We start from the raw sequence: 15620 nt of genomic DNA on the forward strand, positions 1-15620 counted from the left end.
AAATGAGGAATTATCTTAAAAAAATAAATAGGATAAAGTAAATTAAATATATGTTCATCAAGTTACTTTGACACACGAAAACTTGTTTCAATTGTGCTGTGTCGAAGGGTGTTAAACATAAGGAGATATTTTACTAAAAATAAAGTGAGGGTGCCAATAGTAATACCCCAACAAAACCCATCGATGATTTAGTTACAAAGGCTCAATGTGAAAGGGGAAAGGCTGTTACTTTCTGCACCTTGAAGTTGTTTCCTGCACTCTATATGGAATGTTTTTACCTTTTAGATTGGTCATACTGGAAGACACAAAGGGGTACATTTCAGAATGTAATTTTGCATTATTACATTCTGGATTGACCATTCTGGAAGCCGTAAAGGAGGTGCAGGAAGCAATAGCCGAGAGGAAATGGAGCAAAATCCAACTAAAAACTGGGCCTTTAACATTCCGAGTTTGAAAGCGTGGGAATCTGGAAAGCAGAAGACGGAAGAAGAAAAGACCGTCAAAAGTCGAACGGAGACACTACGCTTTCTTTCACCCTAACACAACACCGGCAATGCAGACGCTACTTCTGCCGGCAACACGCGCCGGCAGCTTCACGGCAGTTCCTCTGTCAGCCTCCGCCGTCGCCTCCCCTCCACTCCCTCAACCATTTCTCCGCCCGAATTCCTTCCCCTCACCCCTTCTCAATCGGGCTCGTTCATCTTCCTCTTTTAGTTCCTCCATCGCTCGTCAACCATGGAAGAAGCTTCCCTTCACCGCAAGCGCTTCTTCGCAAGTGTCTCCGGCATTCACTCCCTCCAACGACGAATCAGATAAGGCCAAACTCGAGCAGGTACTGTTGTGTGCTCTTGGATTATTCGAATCGCATGCATTTCTAGGGTTCCAATGTGTGGTATTGTTGTGGTGCAGGTGGCGAAGAGATTGGAGAAGACGGCGAGATACTTCAAACGTTTGGGTAACTTAGGGTTTTGGGGTCAGCTAGTGTGTACCGTCGTGGCTGCCGTCATACTCTCATTCTCCGTCGTCGTCACCGGAAAAGTGACATCGCCGGCCACATTTTATGCCACGGCGGGTGGAATAGTTGCTGCCTTCATTTCAGTGTTTTGGTCCTTTGGCTATATTCGTCTCTCTGAGAAGCTTCGAAAAACTTCAAATGACCCTACCAAGGTGTGTGTGAATTATTGAATTTGCTTAGGGAGATGATGTGAAATCATTTAGTGTTTTTTTATGAGGTGGCTTAGTTTTTGCTTTTACTTGTGTTTTCAGGCTCCTCCTCGTGCTGATGTAGTGAAAGGCTTGAAAAATGGTATAATGTTGAACCTGTTGGGGATGGGTGCTGCTATTCTTGGGATGCAAGCCACGGTTGGATTGTTAGTTGCTAAGGCTCTCACTTCCTCGGCAAACCCGTATTATCAGGGAATTTCTCCCGGTAGCACCCCAGTGCTCGCATTGGATGTATTTTTGGTGCAGGTATGTCTTCAATATAAAGTTGTATTTTTTCCACCTGAACAACAATTCTATCTGTTTGGGACAAGTTTTGACTACTGTTATTTTGTGGAGCTTAACATTACAATAGGATTGAAAACAGAAACAATTGAACTCTCATAATAGCTATATGTAAAAATTTACCCCCTTGGATTTTCAATCAATAATTATAAATTATAACTCCTCTACACTTTCACCTCTGAAATGCACCCCTTACTTTAGAGGTGTCAAATTTGAAATAATGTAAATGACTTCTGGAAATAGGAAGGCTTTGATGTTGTTTAGTATATTTTTTCCCATCAGGTTGATCTGTTTAGTATCGCATAATGAAAATAGTAGTACTTTCTAATACACTTTCTGTAATGTTGCCTTGTTTATTGTTTCCAAGATTTTTCTAGTACACCTGCATTTTTGCAATCATTGATCCTAGTGAAAATATTTCCATTTAAAATGAGAACAAAAATCAAAATAATGTTTGACTGCTTGGTGCCACTCATCAAGAAATGACTTATTGTCTTTGTTGTACAGGCTTCAGCGAACACTATTCTTTCTCATTTCCTTGGGCTTGTTTTCTCACTGGAGTTGCTGCGATCAGTCACATTACCACCTTCAGATGCAACTTCATTTCCCAAATTTGCGTAATATGTGCCTCGAGACTAGTATAATGAAATCACACACCCAACAATTGTCCCTCGTCTCTTGTGGTTATTTGCTTAATTAATTGTGTTCAGCTTTTTGATACAGCGTTTTGAGGCCCTCTTCCTAGGCAATTGACCTCATCGTGTATTTCCAATTTTAAAAGATCCTGTGCAATATTGCTAATAAGCATGATAACTCCTCAGCAAATGAAGATCCTTGGACATTGGAGTTTTCACTTACTTTCATAGCTTGTCTACGGTTAGTGTCAATCAGAGAAATTTCAAAACGCAAATTTCAAATAATTGTATATTAGACCTGTCATGCAATCTGCGGGTTTTTGTTTCTTTTCAGTATGATGTGGAGTCCTTGTCTGAGGAAACAGAATTTTTTTTGTTAGAATTGTATTTTGGCCATGATTTTGTATTTGCGTCAGAATCTCGTACAGTATTGGTTTTGGTTCATGCGCAGGATTCACATAATAGTGGGTTTTGTGTGCAGGAATTTGATCGATACTTGCAAGTCAGGACTAAGAATTAAGAAGCCTTAAGGACACATAATAGTTAGTAAAAACTATCTTCAATCATGTCAGTCTGTCCACACAGGCGGTAATTTCAATGTTAAAGAGTCATTTTTTTGTTACTTTTTTAAGAGTCATTTTTTTGTTACTTTTTTAAGAGTCATTTTAAATGCATGATTATAAATTTTCTTCAAAGAAATATTTTTTTCATCACTCATACTAAGCCGTTGCTATTATACAAAAGTATATTTTATTATTTTTCTTTACTTTTTAACATGGAGGTATCTATTGAATAATAAATTAATAAAATTTTATTTAAAAAGAAAATTTGTATAGAAAAATAATCAAACTGTAAATAAATTTTTAATCAAGACAAATTCATGTTTTTAATTTAAGTCGTTAAAATAAATCAGTCGAGTTTGAATTACTTTTTTCTTCTTCCAAAACATAACTTTTTACTTGCTTTATTTAGGCTAATTTTCTCTTATATATGCTTAAGCATATGCTTAATTTAATTTAATTTATAAAAGTGACTCATTTTTTTAAGTTTATACAGTTACAGGTATCATTATAGAATTCATCAAAGTTTTTATTAAAAACAGGAAATTATGACTCAAGCCCAATTTAACATGCCTATCGAGTCATCTCGTACTATATGGGGTCCGTTTACTCTTCATTCGTTTCCTTTCCAACCTCTTTCTAACTTACAATTTCATATGAAAATGTACAAGTGGGAGAGATTGTTAACACATTCATAGTGGCTACCATCTTGAGGGCTAAAGTTAGACCAAAATAGTTGACCAGTTCATAACACCAAACCATTTTGTACATTACAAAACAGATAAGGGGAAAGAATCGAGCCACACCCACCTACTTAGAAATTATTAGATAGCCCTGAACTATAATGACTATATATACTAAGTAAAATGAGTTTCTCCACTCAAATTTATTAAGTAGGATCTCAACACAGAAAAGGGCAACAAGGAAACATGAGACTGAGAGTCAACAACCATCATGTGTGATATATTCCGAGTAACTATTTGGATGCTTGCATTAGTCTCTATAATATTAACCATATAAAAACACGAGAAGATCCATGTTATTCTCAGTATCTACTAGGTTGCTCTCTCTAGTGCAATTTTTTTTTTCTTTCAATCCTCTTGCAATTGCAAATCCTAGTTGTGTGGAGAAGATGGGAACATGCTTAGAGTTGAGCTTCTACCCCTGATTTGCTCCAAGGTATGCAGTGCTGTTAGAGTTAGTTCCATATACATGTTCTTCATATTTTTTATTTCAGATAGTTCTTCGGGAACCTGCATTACAGTCTCTTTATTTTCTTTATCACTCATGGAGCCAAAACCATTTTGCATAAAATCCTGGCTTATTGATGTGCTCGGGCCATTGTTGAAAAGAATGCTTAGTATCACCTCAGACTCCTTTACAAGCTTGTTAAGCGCATCAATTTCATAGAAGGGCTGCTTCACCACAGCTTGGATAAAAGGTGAGCGAAGTAGAGCACCAGTTTTCTTATCGTGTTTTTTTATTATCTTCAGTAAACCTGCACTTAAACATTCATCATCAATCAAACCCCTTCTCAATCCAAGAAGAATAAATAACACATGAACTCATAGTTATCACAAATCGTTATCCAAGAAGAATAAATAACACATGAACTCATAGTTATCACAAATCGTTATATATAGTAAGTTTGTTTACTTTTATAAAAACTACATAAAAAAAGTGTTACCAATTCTGATTAGTTGATAGACAATAGTTAAAAAACTTTCACACTGAAAGTATATGCCTATTAAACTCATCCAAGAAACTTCTCTTTAAAGTAAATAAAAGACAGAAAAAACACTTAGTCAATAGTAGCATTCATGCATGAATGAGCTCTTAGAACATAACATGCCTGTGTAGTTGAGAGCACTGTAGTTCTCTAACAAAACCATCTCCCCATGAAAATCTACTGTTTCCGTCCCCAATGACATCAGGTCTACATTTGAATTCACAGCTTCTACAACTCTGTCTTGCAACTCCTGCAACACAAACCGCAGATTATATATTTATGGTCCTGTTTGAATAAATAAGTACAAATAGTAAAAGAAAATAAGTTAATTTATAGAAGTTCTCCGATTTAGCTTCTCCAAAAGCTAATTTTAATACAAGAGAAGTTAAATTAATTCAACGTCATTATTTTCTTTTCGCTTATTGAGAAGTTTATCCAATCAATGCTGATATAGAAGGCCAAAACAAGAAAAGATGGAAGAAAAACGTGAAAGAAATGTATGTGGATAGTTAGTTACCCTCCATTTGATGACATATTCTTCTTCCTTGTCTATAAAGAAATTGTTGAACTTGTCAATCTCGAGCTGCAAGAGAGTAAGGAAGTGGTTGAGTTCGTTGGCATCCAATTGGGGTGGAGCTTGGCCATCTTCGGGACACATAACGTTCAATTGTTTCTTCAAGATTTTGTAGCACAAGAATTTGTCGCGCCAATCAGGCAGCGTCTGCTCAATCAGCCTCTTCAGGATCTTCTCAAACTTCATGTTAATGCTAACAATCTGTTAATCACTAAGCAAAATGATGTTTGTTGATTGTTAGTGATCGAGTAGGTGGAGTGGAGAGGATTGAAGGAAATGAAACACCGGTTTTTATTGAGTTCGGGTATTAGAATATTCGGGCGGAGTGAATGTTGAATTTTGGATATTCTTCTATGTTCTAACACGCAATAGCGTAGGTTTCTCTGTCTTTTTCCTTGATGCGAGGGATAACAGTATGCATTATATTTCTATTCTGCTGTTTTTCTTGTCTTGTTAGAAAATGCTCTCGGGCAAATCTACTGCTACCACAAGGCACTTAGGATTGATCACATGATGCCCGAATCATAAAATGTACTGTGGTCTGTAGTGAATTGACCAGAATATTATAATTTACTAGTTAATGGATCACAATAAACTATCGACCATAATATAAATGGATATTCAACATATATGTCTCTGATTGCACATGCTGCCAAACAATTAAATTTTAATGCTTGTACATGGAATTAGTGCATTGGTTAACTTGGAATATTTGAACCCATCAAATACGAGTAAACAATGATTTCCAGGGTATCTCTTAATCAATAGTTAGGGACTAATTCCTGAAAGTACTCAGATATATTTAAAGAGTTAATTTTTTCTCAACAAATGTTCATTGATACACACGGATTTCAGAATCAAACCCTTAGCCAGATGCTTTAAAGGATGTGCTATCCTCCAATGAAACAGTAAAAGTTATTCTGCCCAGCCCAGCGTACAATGAAGGTTCCATTTGATTCCAAAAGTGCATCGAACTGTATAAAGCACATGGAAGGAGAGCATGCTGGTACGATCAGTTGCAGTGGGAAATGAGGCCACTAAGGATATTTTCAATTGAAAATTTATTCTTCAAAATTATATTTCATAAAGTAAGGTAACTTGCTTCAATCAAGCGAATGATAATCGTCTCTTGCACTAGTTAATATGCTGTCTTTTCTACGTTTGTTTTTAAAATAGTTTTACTGATCAATAGATCTAAAGAATGCAGAGATCATTTTGTAAAGTCTGATTACAATATATTAATTCCTGCTTCTATATTGCGTAAGCATATTATTTTTTAGAGCATTGATATATATATTATGAAAAAATTGCACCAACCTAAACATGGACGGATATCATCATTTTTAACCTCTATTGATTAAAAAATTAAAAGAAATTATGTAAGATGAGATTTGTCGAAATTGTGTTTTGTATAGATTTTACGAAATTCATTCATTTCTGTTTTATTTTATTTTTTTATTTTTTTTTATCGCGAGTTGGTCTAAATGAAAGTCTGAGTGCGATTTTGAAAATAAAATAAAAATTATTGAGACATCAACCACCTCGCATAAGTCATGACCTTATCTCAAGAATCACTCTAGCCTGCAGATTGAGGAGTTTTAATTTTTAAATCAATAAATTTTGTCACGTGTTACTTTTGTGCAAATTTGTGTCAAAATTATATTTCCCTTGATCCTCCTCTCTCCATAGAGGAGGAGCATATTCTTGATCTCTCTCGCTTAGCGTCAGGAATGTCCTCCCCTAAGCTATTTGGGCAACTTAACCCATTTTAATTCGTCAGTGAATTATTTTAATATTTATTTCACGATTTTAGTAATCACATTTAACAACCATCGATGTTGGACAATCACTGGTTCAGGATTAGCTCATATATAATCCAATCCCTTACAAAAAATACTAAATTCTATATATGCGCTTAAATGCCTTCTTTTTGTAACGATGAATACCAAGCACTCTATTCATTCAATTTTTAAACCAGTGTGAAAATCTTATTTGATAGAATTGCGTTCAACATTGGTAATAATATGTTAATCAAATAAGGGGGATTATAAGTTGTTCCTATGGGGGTTTGGGTACCTGTACCTCCCAAATAATGTGATATTGAATATAATCAATTAAGTTGTTTGGGTCTAGAAACATTGGCTGAAATAGGCAAAATCTAGATATCTACGGAATTGTTTACACAAGCTGCTAGGGAGTGTAAGTAGGAATGACAATAGCATTTAAACTTAACGGCTCCCTAAACCAAAATACTCACAAGTTACTACGTTGGAGATTTGATTATATTCTTTATCAATTTAAGCTGTACAAAATTACATGTTAAGTCGTTGCAAGCATAACAAGAGAGAAAATACAATGAAAATTTTCTTTCTTTCCTTTTCTTTTGCATTGAGACAAAGCCTTAATTTGGAAGTTGTCAACTAAATACAACAAAACCAGGCCAGGTTCCAAAACCCAATTACAGAACAAGTGCGATCCTTACAAAAAAACTTGGGCATTATTCCATGTATACTCCCTAGTTTGAGCTATTAGAAAGCTTTTATCCTTGTTTGATTTTAGCCTCAAGTGAACACTACCCTTTCAAGGTGGTTCAATAATATATTCCCAGCTAATAAAAATGAATTACTTATGGGGCCATCAAAGAAGAAGAGTGCAATATTGACCAATAAGCGAATATCACACATGTAAAAGTTAACGATCCGTGGTCTTACTGGTCTCATTGCGCCATGCACAACATTGCCATTCACATATCTCCGCGTAAATCAAAAGTGAGGAGAAAAAAAACAGCAACAACAACATGAAAAGAAAAGCCACACTTCAAAAATTGGTAATGTAGCCAACTCAAATGTAGTCAATAAACAAAATATAAATTAGCAATCACATTAGCAGCAAGCACACGCCAACCTGAGGCTAGGAATAAGGGCGACGCAATGCCAAGACCTTTGTTACCTATTATTATTATTATTTCCAGTGTTGTATTCCTACTTAAGAAAAGATTATCACAGTACTCATAGTGGTAAGTAAACACTTAAGCAATACATCATATAACCAACCCAACCAAAAACTTTTTCGTGGCCAAAACCATCATGTCATGTTACCATCCTAAAAAAAACAAACTGACATTCAAGTTCTCCATGTCCTTTCTTTTCTATTTTTCCCCTCTCTGATAATCTTTCTTATCCAAATATAGTTTAACTAGGGTAATATACCCATTGATAAAAGTTCATGTAAAGCATCTTCCAAGGGGTACATAAGAAAATCGTAAGAGAATAAGCACCTAGGTCAAAGCTATTGGTCAACCCTGATTCTGAAGAATAAGCATACCATCTTCTAACCATCAATCAACAGAGCAATAGAATCCCAGCAAAAAGAAATTTCAAACCTCAAGAACTTCATCGTACACTCCTAACTAGACTTCACTTATCCATTTGCACCCTGAATTTCAACCAGAATAAATTAACCAAAAATTTCAAGTAAACAATTCAAAGGATTTTTACAGAATGAAGGTATAATTTATATTGCTCATAAAACTCAAATAAAATTGTTAGAATTATTAGTTGAAAAAGTTATACAAAAAAGTGTCTCCATATAAAAAACATCTAACCGATTTGGTATTGACACCGGTAAATGGAATTTGCACAAATATGATATAACTACCAGAAAATACCAAATTACACATTTTTATACATTACAATGCCATTTATCCCATAACTAGTTATTTCAACTTCACAGCATATAACTTCTATATAATGACACTTTAATTGACATGGAAACTCACCAAAAGCTAACATGAGTGTTAACATAAATGCAACTGGTATTTTATTGATTTTTTTTTGTTGGGGGTGGGGGGCAGCACAAAAAAGTTTTCTGTCTTAAGTAGAGAGCTGCCAAAACTAAAAGTTTTCTGAAGACAACTATTGAGACACAAATAGGTACGTAGTATTTAAGCTCTCTTCCACAGGCAGAACTAAAATAAGTTACATTGCTATTAACAGTAGAATCATGGACATTTAATCATTCAATAGACAAGTTGGCTACAAACATAAGTAAGATAATATGCTTTTGAGTAACTATTTGCATCAAATACATGCAAAATTATAGAATGCTCTTACCATGTTCCTACTGCACCTTCTTTTCTTTGTTTGAGAGTTTTGGAATCTTGCTTAAAACAGTACTGTGAACTTTTGTATACTGTGTCTGAATAATCCCATGAATCACACACAGCCTGTCATCAACTTGGTCCTGGTACTTGTCATACAACACAGGAAGAGACAAGCAAAGAAGAACACCTGTCCAGAAAGTTATTGAAATATTAAAGCAAATGAATTCCAACCAAGAGAGTTTCACAAAAGATAGTCTGACCATGTAAAAGCTACATAAGCATAGAACTTACCAAAATAGATCAAAGTCAAAAAGTTGAACAAACTACCAATGTAAGATATTACCCACAATACACCAACAACCTGATTCACCAAGTACACATAAACAAGTGTCAACATAAAATTCTGTACTCAAAGTGCTTAAATTCATCAATCTCAGCGTAAAACGAGGATAAAAATATAAACCCCATACCTGGAGGCAAAGCAGCAAATTCCTCTCAATTGCTATGTCATGTGCAACGGACAAAGCCCGATTCATCCAAATTTGCAGTGCATCAGCAACCCTGGCAATAGTTTCCTCTGAGATCTCCAGATCGGGGAGAGGAGGAAGAGGTCTGCATCATTAAACAAATCAATTTCGACTTCAAGTGAAGAAAGGACATTCAACACTACTCTAAAACACCTCTCTAAACTTTAGCAGCACTCGGAACATATTCTTCACCGTTAATTCAAATTTCATGAGCATAAATTTTTATAACAGTCAACAGAGCATATCTATCTACATGCAATAATTTATATTTCCTTAAAACGCATTAATGTTCAATTCAGCTATGAAGAGTTCAAAACTTTGAATATTGGTAATTAAGTATACGAATCTAGCGGAGATATAAATCTAGGAAATGAAACATGATCTGGAGGAAGTGAAGGACCTATTGAGAAGGTTAGCAGCTTTGGCCCAGAAAAAGAGAATAACAACAAGAAGCAACACTACATTGGCGACGAAGGACAAGAAATTGTAACCGGCTCGCTCGAAGAGGTACCACAATGCGGTGGCAGATACAAGCACCGCAACCGCTCCGCGCCAATTCTTCCACAGCACCACATCAGCAACTATCACACATCATCAAATCAAATGCAAAATTAATCAACTCTGATTTTCTTTACTATCAGATTACACAATCAAATTCTAGCTATCAGTAAAGGATCCATGGCGGATTGAACGAAATCAGAGAGAGAGAGAGAGAAAGAGAACTTAAGCCTTCGCCGAGAAGACGGTGAACGGAAATATGTTTAGAATCTCCCATGGTGATTGGGGAAGTTTAGTTTAGCGGTGGGTGCAGCGTCAGTAACAAACTATAGAATTGATATTACTAACAGTGCGATTACGGTTACGGTGGCTCTTTCTTTCGTTTTTGCTCACTAGTCACTACTGCACGCACAAGAGGAAAGAGAAAAACGCCAAAACGGCATTCGTTCCAACTTCTAACCCCTATTCGAGGGCTGGGCCGGCCCATCAATTGTCATATTATCACAGATAATTTGTTACTTATAATAAATCATATTTATCATGAATGTTATACTAATTTATGTGGTTTGGTTCAATTTTATCATAATATATATATATATATATATATATATATATATATATATATTTTGATTTGATCATTGAACCAGGAATCTAGTACTTAGATTGAATCATTTATCAATTTGATTTTTATAATTATGCTTTCATCTTTGTGACCCAAACATAGGCTAAAGAATTAAATAGGAGAAAGAATGAAAAAAAACGAAAATGATTTATTAAAATACTATTAATAAAACATTACACGTGTTAAATTTGAAAAGAATCTTCACAATTTGGTATTTGACCCTAGTAGGCTAAAGATACCAACTACCAAGACAATGAGATCCTAACAATTTAAATAAATTACAACTTTTTTCCCTCAAGAATGTATATTAAACATCTTGGTCCCTAAAATTTTATATATAAAAAAAATCCTAGTTCATGAGTTTACAAGACAATGTGCACTTAAATTATTTTTAGTGTAAAATAAAAATAAAATGTAAAGAGGCAAAGATGATTTTAGAGATTTAAAATCTAAAATATTCAAACTATATAATTTTGAAGACTGACTTGATTTTTTCTTTAAGGAATTGACTTGATATTTATTCTCCAAAAATAGTTATTAGTTATACTACACATTTGCAGGAAGATGATTTTTAAAAACAAAAACAAGTTAAAGATTAATTTTAAAAAGATGTGACTAGAATATTTATTTAGAAAAAAAAATTAAAAATAAGCTTAAAAGTTTAATTTAATTTAAATGGTAAAATAAAATTATTTTTAAATATAAATACAAATATGATCAATAAATTTTACACCTATAATTAATCATTGTGAGGGTTCAAATATTTTTTTCAAGAATTTAAAGATTTTCATTTTTCGTAAAATTAGTTCTCCTTGTAGCAAAATTAATTTTTAAAAAATGCTATATCTACATTGACACTTTAAGAATGAATTAATTGTGACATTTTTCTCTTCCAATCTGGCTAAGTTGATTTGTGTGACGTTTCGTTTGTTATCATTCACTTTTATACTACATCACTACACACAATGAGTTGCAAGATTTGTAAGATTTGTTTCTCTAACTACATCAAATTTTTTGCTTGAAACAATATATAGCATCGCTTTCGAACACAGTACTTCAGAAATCACATATGTAATAATTGAAACCCAGAGCAATGCCTGTGTTTTATCTAAGCCAGATATCCCCAATTACTTGAATCAAATTTTAAAAGTTAAAGCTGGTTTCAAGGTGCTGCCTCATCATTATCAGAGTCTCCATCACTTGAGGAATCTTCTTTCTTTTGCTGCTCTTCTCCAGCATTTAATTTGGTCTTTTTCTCCTTTTTCCTTTGCTTCTTCTTTTGACGTCTTGCTCGCTTCTTTGCTGTCCGTTCCTCAGCCGCTTTTAGTCTTTCCTCTCTTCTCAAATTAAATTCTGCCACCTCTTTCCTTTTCTGGTAGTTGACTTCCATCCTGGCAAGACGATCTTGCTCCTTGCGTCTCATTTGTCGATACTGTTGGAACCCAAATTTAAAGCATATAAGAAAAACACTCAGAAAAATATCCATCACCCTACCAATTATTGACACAAAAGAAAAAAGCAAATATCCCAGATATCATGCCAATTTAAATAAACTTCTGAACAAGGGAGAAGAAACTAAAATGAATCAAAATCCTCACATAAGTTAAAATCAATTTATGCACAACTCTTTTAGAAGCTTCATCATCTCATTCTTCCATAAAACACTGGTAAACTTAACAGAGCTAGGCATATTTGTCTAAGAAAAATCTAAACAGCATGTTTTACAATTGAAAAGCTCCCTCGAGCTAGAAGCTAATCAAAACTGGGCCATCATGTGTTGGATAAACACAAGTGGGAAGGTAAGCACTTCAGTATGCATATCTAGGTTATTACTTGTTACAAATCACTCAAATAATAAGATATTCCATGAATAGACCATAATGCTTATAATATAATTCAGGACAGTTGAGATTAAGAATGTCTCTCAAGTGCAAAAAAGGATGCCTTACCACTAACGAGATTAAGAATGCTGCTTAAAAAAAAATTGAGCATAGTTGATACCCTTGATCGTCCAATGTTCTGACTTCCGATAAGTTTAAGCTAAAGACTGTGTTACCTTCAGAATTAACTTATTAGCTACAGTGGGTAAATCAATAACTCATCAATGAGCAATTAGCCTTTGCAACATTGGAGCATGATGATTTTGCCAACCAGTTCACATCCAAGTATCCAACTACTCCTTGAACCTTTTATATCACACTTTATAAACTGTAGTTTTTCTAAGTTTAATCCCCAAATAGGAGTAGTGTATGGTTAAAAACTCAAGCACAATTTTCTTTAAGATTCTTTAGTCCCGAGGCCAAATTTACTTCAAACACTTTGAACCCTATTCATCCCACCCCAGCACTTATTAACCAACAAGACGCCCGGCATGCACCTTCGATTCATAGAACTTCCACAGTTCCACTCATACAGTGTCTTTCCAAACCTCTCTCCGCCACGATGATTTTTCATATTTCAACAATAGATCCCCCTCGTTTATATTTAATGGGTCCTCAAAATGAAATTTCGAACAAAACCTATTGGTACCCATAATGGAAAACGAGTACTACCCTGATAATGATCATTTTTCTTCTTGATAACAACTACCTAACAGTTTTTGCACAGCATTATCAAACCTGCACCTTATTTCAGAGCTAACTCAAGCACAAGAGGTATTTTTTAATTTTAAATAAGTAAATAAAGAAAAGAGCGGTTATACCTGGTGGAAGTCGCCGGAGCCTGAACCGGCGGAACTACCGGAAGTATTGCTAACACGGACGGGAACATTGTCGATAATCCGTCGGAGCTTGATTTCTAGGTCCTCCTCATCCTCTTTGAGGGAGACCGGAGTATATTCCACTATCGCATTAGTTGCTGCTACCGGCGGAAGGGGCGGCTTTGAGGTTCCCGGCGCCGGGACCATCTGAAACTCACCGTCTCTGGGTTTGCCCGTCGACATTTAGGGGACTTGCCAAAACCCTAATTTTTCAACTTAGACCTGAATCCCTAATTTTACCCACAAAGTAGGTTGAGTTGGTTTAAGACCCTAATTCTAAACCCTTGTTCTTCAGAACCTTCGAATTGCACGGGACAGCGGCATTCGCAGTAGCACAACTGGGTCGGTTTCTCTCCCAATCACAAAATCCGAATGCCAGCTTCTTGAATTAGGGCATTTCTCAGTTTCGTGTCATTCAAATCCTTTATTCTTTTCTTGTTTTAAAAAAAAAAAACAAAATATAGGGCATGTCATATGATATGATATTAATAATTAATAGTTGAAATAAATATAACTTTTAAATTATCTAAAGATTGTTGATAGTTTAATAATATTCATATACACTGAGTAAAATAATTTAGATTTTCAATCAAATTATAAATTATCATTTCAATTAATTTAAGTTAATTATATCAAAAGTTAACAAGTTTATTATAAGAAGAATATACTCACTTCTTAGACTTTGACCCCTTAGTCACTACAAACACATTTGTTTATTGTAATAAGATGTGTTTATTTATTTATCTCTTGACTCAAAATGGTGGAAGTAGGTTTGAAAAAAAGCTTAGAGTGTCTGAAATTCTCTTAATGTCTTTCTTTTTTCTTCTCATGTTACTTCCAAGGACTTGTCATGGTAAAAAAAAAAAGGGAGAACAAACATACTTGAAGAGCTCAATACCATTGTTATGCTGCCTTCAAAAAGGATGAATCCCTACTAAAAAGAAATATATTTATTCTTTCCCAATTAGTTGGACAATAAGTGTGATGTTTTACTTGAGGAGAGGAGTTTTTGGTTAAAGTCTAGGATGACCCAACAATGTCAAAAAAATAATAAAAAATTAACTTGACTCTTTTGTGCATGCTTAACTGAGGGAATATAACTCAGTTGATAAAATTATGCTCTTACAATTGAGTAATTGTGATTACGAATTAAATATCTAATTATTTAGATGATAATGATGATAACTTTACTTAAATGAATGATTGACTATTTGTAAGTAATGAGAAAGAGAATTGAAATATGTCCGTCAAACTTTTTACACTTTATAACTTTTTTCTCATTTTCAATATTTATAAATACGTTATTTTTTTATGTTCAATAGATACGTCCTTTATTAACTTATATAAAAAAATATTTATTTTTTAAATATTTTTTCTTAATAAATTTTAGACATTTTGTAATTTATAATCAATAAAAGTGTGACTGGGTTGTGAAATTTGAGAAATTTATATTTTTAATAAATATTTACAAATGCTATATTTTATTAATATAATTGTTGAATTTAAAAATCTCGATGAAAATTATACAACGTATTTTTTATATTTTAAAAATTAATTAACATTTTCATATTATTTTTCTTTAATGTATAATATAGAATTTATAATATTAATAAAAAATACATTGACAAACATTTAAATTATTTAAAATTGTGACATCTATTTTGGCCCCAGAAAAAACCAAAGGGTCTCAGTGTCATTCCTATTTTGATGGGATCATGGTTGACTGTAGAAAGCTGACCCATGATATGGCTATTTTTAATGTTTTCTCTGTAAGGAGGCAGGTTAACAGGATAGCTAATGCCCTTGCCAATCTAGCTTTCTCCTTTCGTGATCACGTGTCGATTCAAGATTCACTCACCTCACCAGGTGGAAGCCCTTATCCATGAGTATGTAAATACTTTCAAAGTTGGTGAATGATAACATCACTTTGATGTATAAAAAATGTCGCATCTGGAGAATTTGTCTTAAATTTGATATATTACGATCATTATGATATTGTTGTACAATTCAATGGCTAGATTAATAAGACTTAGTGCAAGTTTGGCTACAATCTTTTCAGACGTGCGTCATTGAAGTTTGACAATGTGTGTGTTTGTTACACCATGTTGA

At 34.1% G+C, this 15620-nt stretch overlaps 4 protein-coding genes across 4 annotated transcripts; 1 reads left to right on the top strand and 3 right to left on the bottom strand.

Annotated features, from left to right (window-relative positions):
* Nucleotides 1-450: 450 nt before the first annotated feature.
* Nucleotides 451-2520, top strand: LOC114372308 (protein TIC 21, chloroplastic-like). Its single transcript, XM_028329804.1, has 4 exons — nucleotides 451-832; nucleotides 910-1167; nucleotides 1267-1470; nucleotides 2014-2520. Exons 1-4 carry the CDS (start codon nucleotides 554-556, stop codon nucleotides 2125-2127), a joined length of 855 nt encoding a protein of 284 aa, XP_028185605.1. The 5' UTR covers nucleotides 451-553; the 3' UTR covers nucleotides 2128-2520.
* Nucleotides 2521-3321: 801 nt separating this feature from the next.
* LOC114370692 (SPX domain-containing protein 2-like) lies at nucleotides 3322-5498 on the bottom strand. Its single transcript, XM_028328087.1, has 3 exons — nucleotides 4948-5498; nucleotides 4554-4680; nucleotides 3322-4199 (listed from the first exon to the last, which is right to left on the bottom strand). Exons 1-3 carry the CDS (start codon nucleotides 5188-5190, stop codon nucleotides 3817-3819), a joined length of 753 nt encoding a protein of 250 aa, XP_028183888.1. The 5' UTR covers nucleotides 5191-5498; the 3' UTR covers nucleotides 3322-3816.
* Nucleotides 5499-7802: 2304 nt separating this feature from the next.
* LOC114369662 (reticulon-like protein B11) lies at nucleotides 7803-10578 on the bottom strand. Its single transcript, XM_028326902.1, has 6 exons — nucleotides 10357-10578; nucleotides 10034-10214; nucleotides 9577-9718; nucleotides 9398-9467; nucleotides 9117-9293; nucleotides 7803-8439 (listed from the first exon to the last, which is right to left on the bottom strand). The coding sequence occupies exons 1-5, from the start codon at nucleotides 10406-10408 to the stop codon at nucleotides 9124-9126; spliced, it is 615 nt and encodes a 204-aa protein (XP_028182703.1). The 5' UTR covers nucleotides 10409-10578; the 3' UTR covers nucleotides 7803-8439; nucleotides 9117-9123.
* A 1141-nt stretch (nucleotides 10579-11719) lies between these two features.
* Nucleotides 11720-13924, bottom strand: LOC114369838 (PRKR-interacting protein 1-like). Its single transcript, XM_028327093.1, has 2 exons — nucleotides 13455-13924; nucleotides 11720-12185 (listed from the first exon to the last, which is right to left on the bottom strand). The coding sequence occupies exons 1-2, from the start codon at nucleotides 13692-13694 to the stop codon at nucleotides 11916-11918; spliced, it is 510 nt and encodes a 169-aa protein (XP_028182894.1). The 5' UTR covers nucleotides 13695-13924; the 3' UTR covers nucleotides 11720-11915.
* Between the last annotated feature and the right edge of the window lie 1696 nt (nucleotides 13925-15620).

This window comes from Glycine soja, chromosome 10 (genome assembly GCF_004193775.1).
Source record: "Glycine soja cultivar W05 chromosome 10, ASM419377v2, whole genome shotgun sequence".
In the NCBI taxonomy this organism is placed as follows: Eukaryota; Viridiplantae; Streptophyta; class Magnoliopsida; order Fabales; family Fabaceae; genus Glycine; species Glycine soja.

Bases quoted from the DNA above. Each gene is read 5' to 3' on its own strand.
- LOC114372308 (XM_028329804.1), top strand. From the start codon at position 554: ATGCAGACGCTACTTCTGCCGGCAACACGCGCCGGCAGCTTCACGGCA. The intron at 833-909 runs GTACTGTTGTGT...GTTGTGGTGCAG, and splicing joins ATAAGGCCAAACTCGAGCAG to GTGGCGAAGAGATTGGAGAA. The intron at 1,168-1,266 runs GTGTGTGTGAAT...TTGTGTTTTCAG, and splicing joins CTTCAAATGACCCTACCAAG to GCTCCTCCTCGTGCTGATGT.
- LOC114370692 (XM_028328087.1), bottom strand. From the start codon at position 5,190: ATGAAGTTTGAGAAGATCCTGAAGAGGCTGATTGAGCAGACGCTGCCT. The intron at 4,681-4,947 runs GTAACTAACTAT...TTTGTGTTGCAG, and splicing joins AATATGTCATCAAATGGAGG to GAGTTGCAAGACAGAGTTGT. The intron at 4,200-4,553 runs GCATGTTATGTT...GTTTAAGTGCAG, and splicing joins CAGTGCTCTCAACTACACAG to GTTTACTGAAGATAATAAAA.
- LOC114369662 (XM_028326902.1), bottom strand. From the start codon at position 10,408: ATGGGAGATTCTAAACATATTTCCGTTCACCGTCTTCTCGGCGAAGGC. The intron at 10,215-10,356 runs GTTCTCTTTCTC...GATGTGTGATAG, and splicing joins TCTTCTCGGCGAAGGCTTAA to TTGCTGATGTGGTGCTGTGG. The intron at 9,719-10,033 runs GTCCTTCACTTC...TTAATGATGCAG, and splicing joins GCTGCTAACCTTCTCAATAG to ACCTCTTCCTCCTCTCCCCG.
- LOC114369838 (XM_028327093.1), bottom strand. From the start codon at position 13,694: ATGTCGACGGGCAAACCCAGAGACGGTGAGTTTCAGATGGTCCCGGCG. The intron at 12,186-13,454 runs GTATAACCGCTC...GGGTTCCAACAG, and splicing joins GCTCCGGCGACTTCCACCAG to TATCGACAAATGAGACGCAA.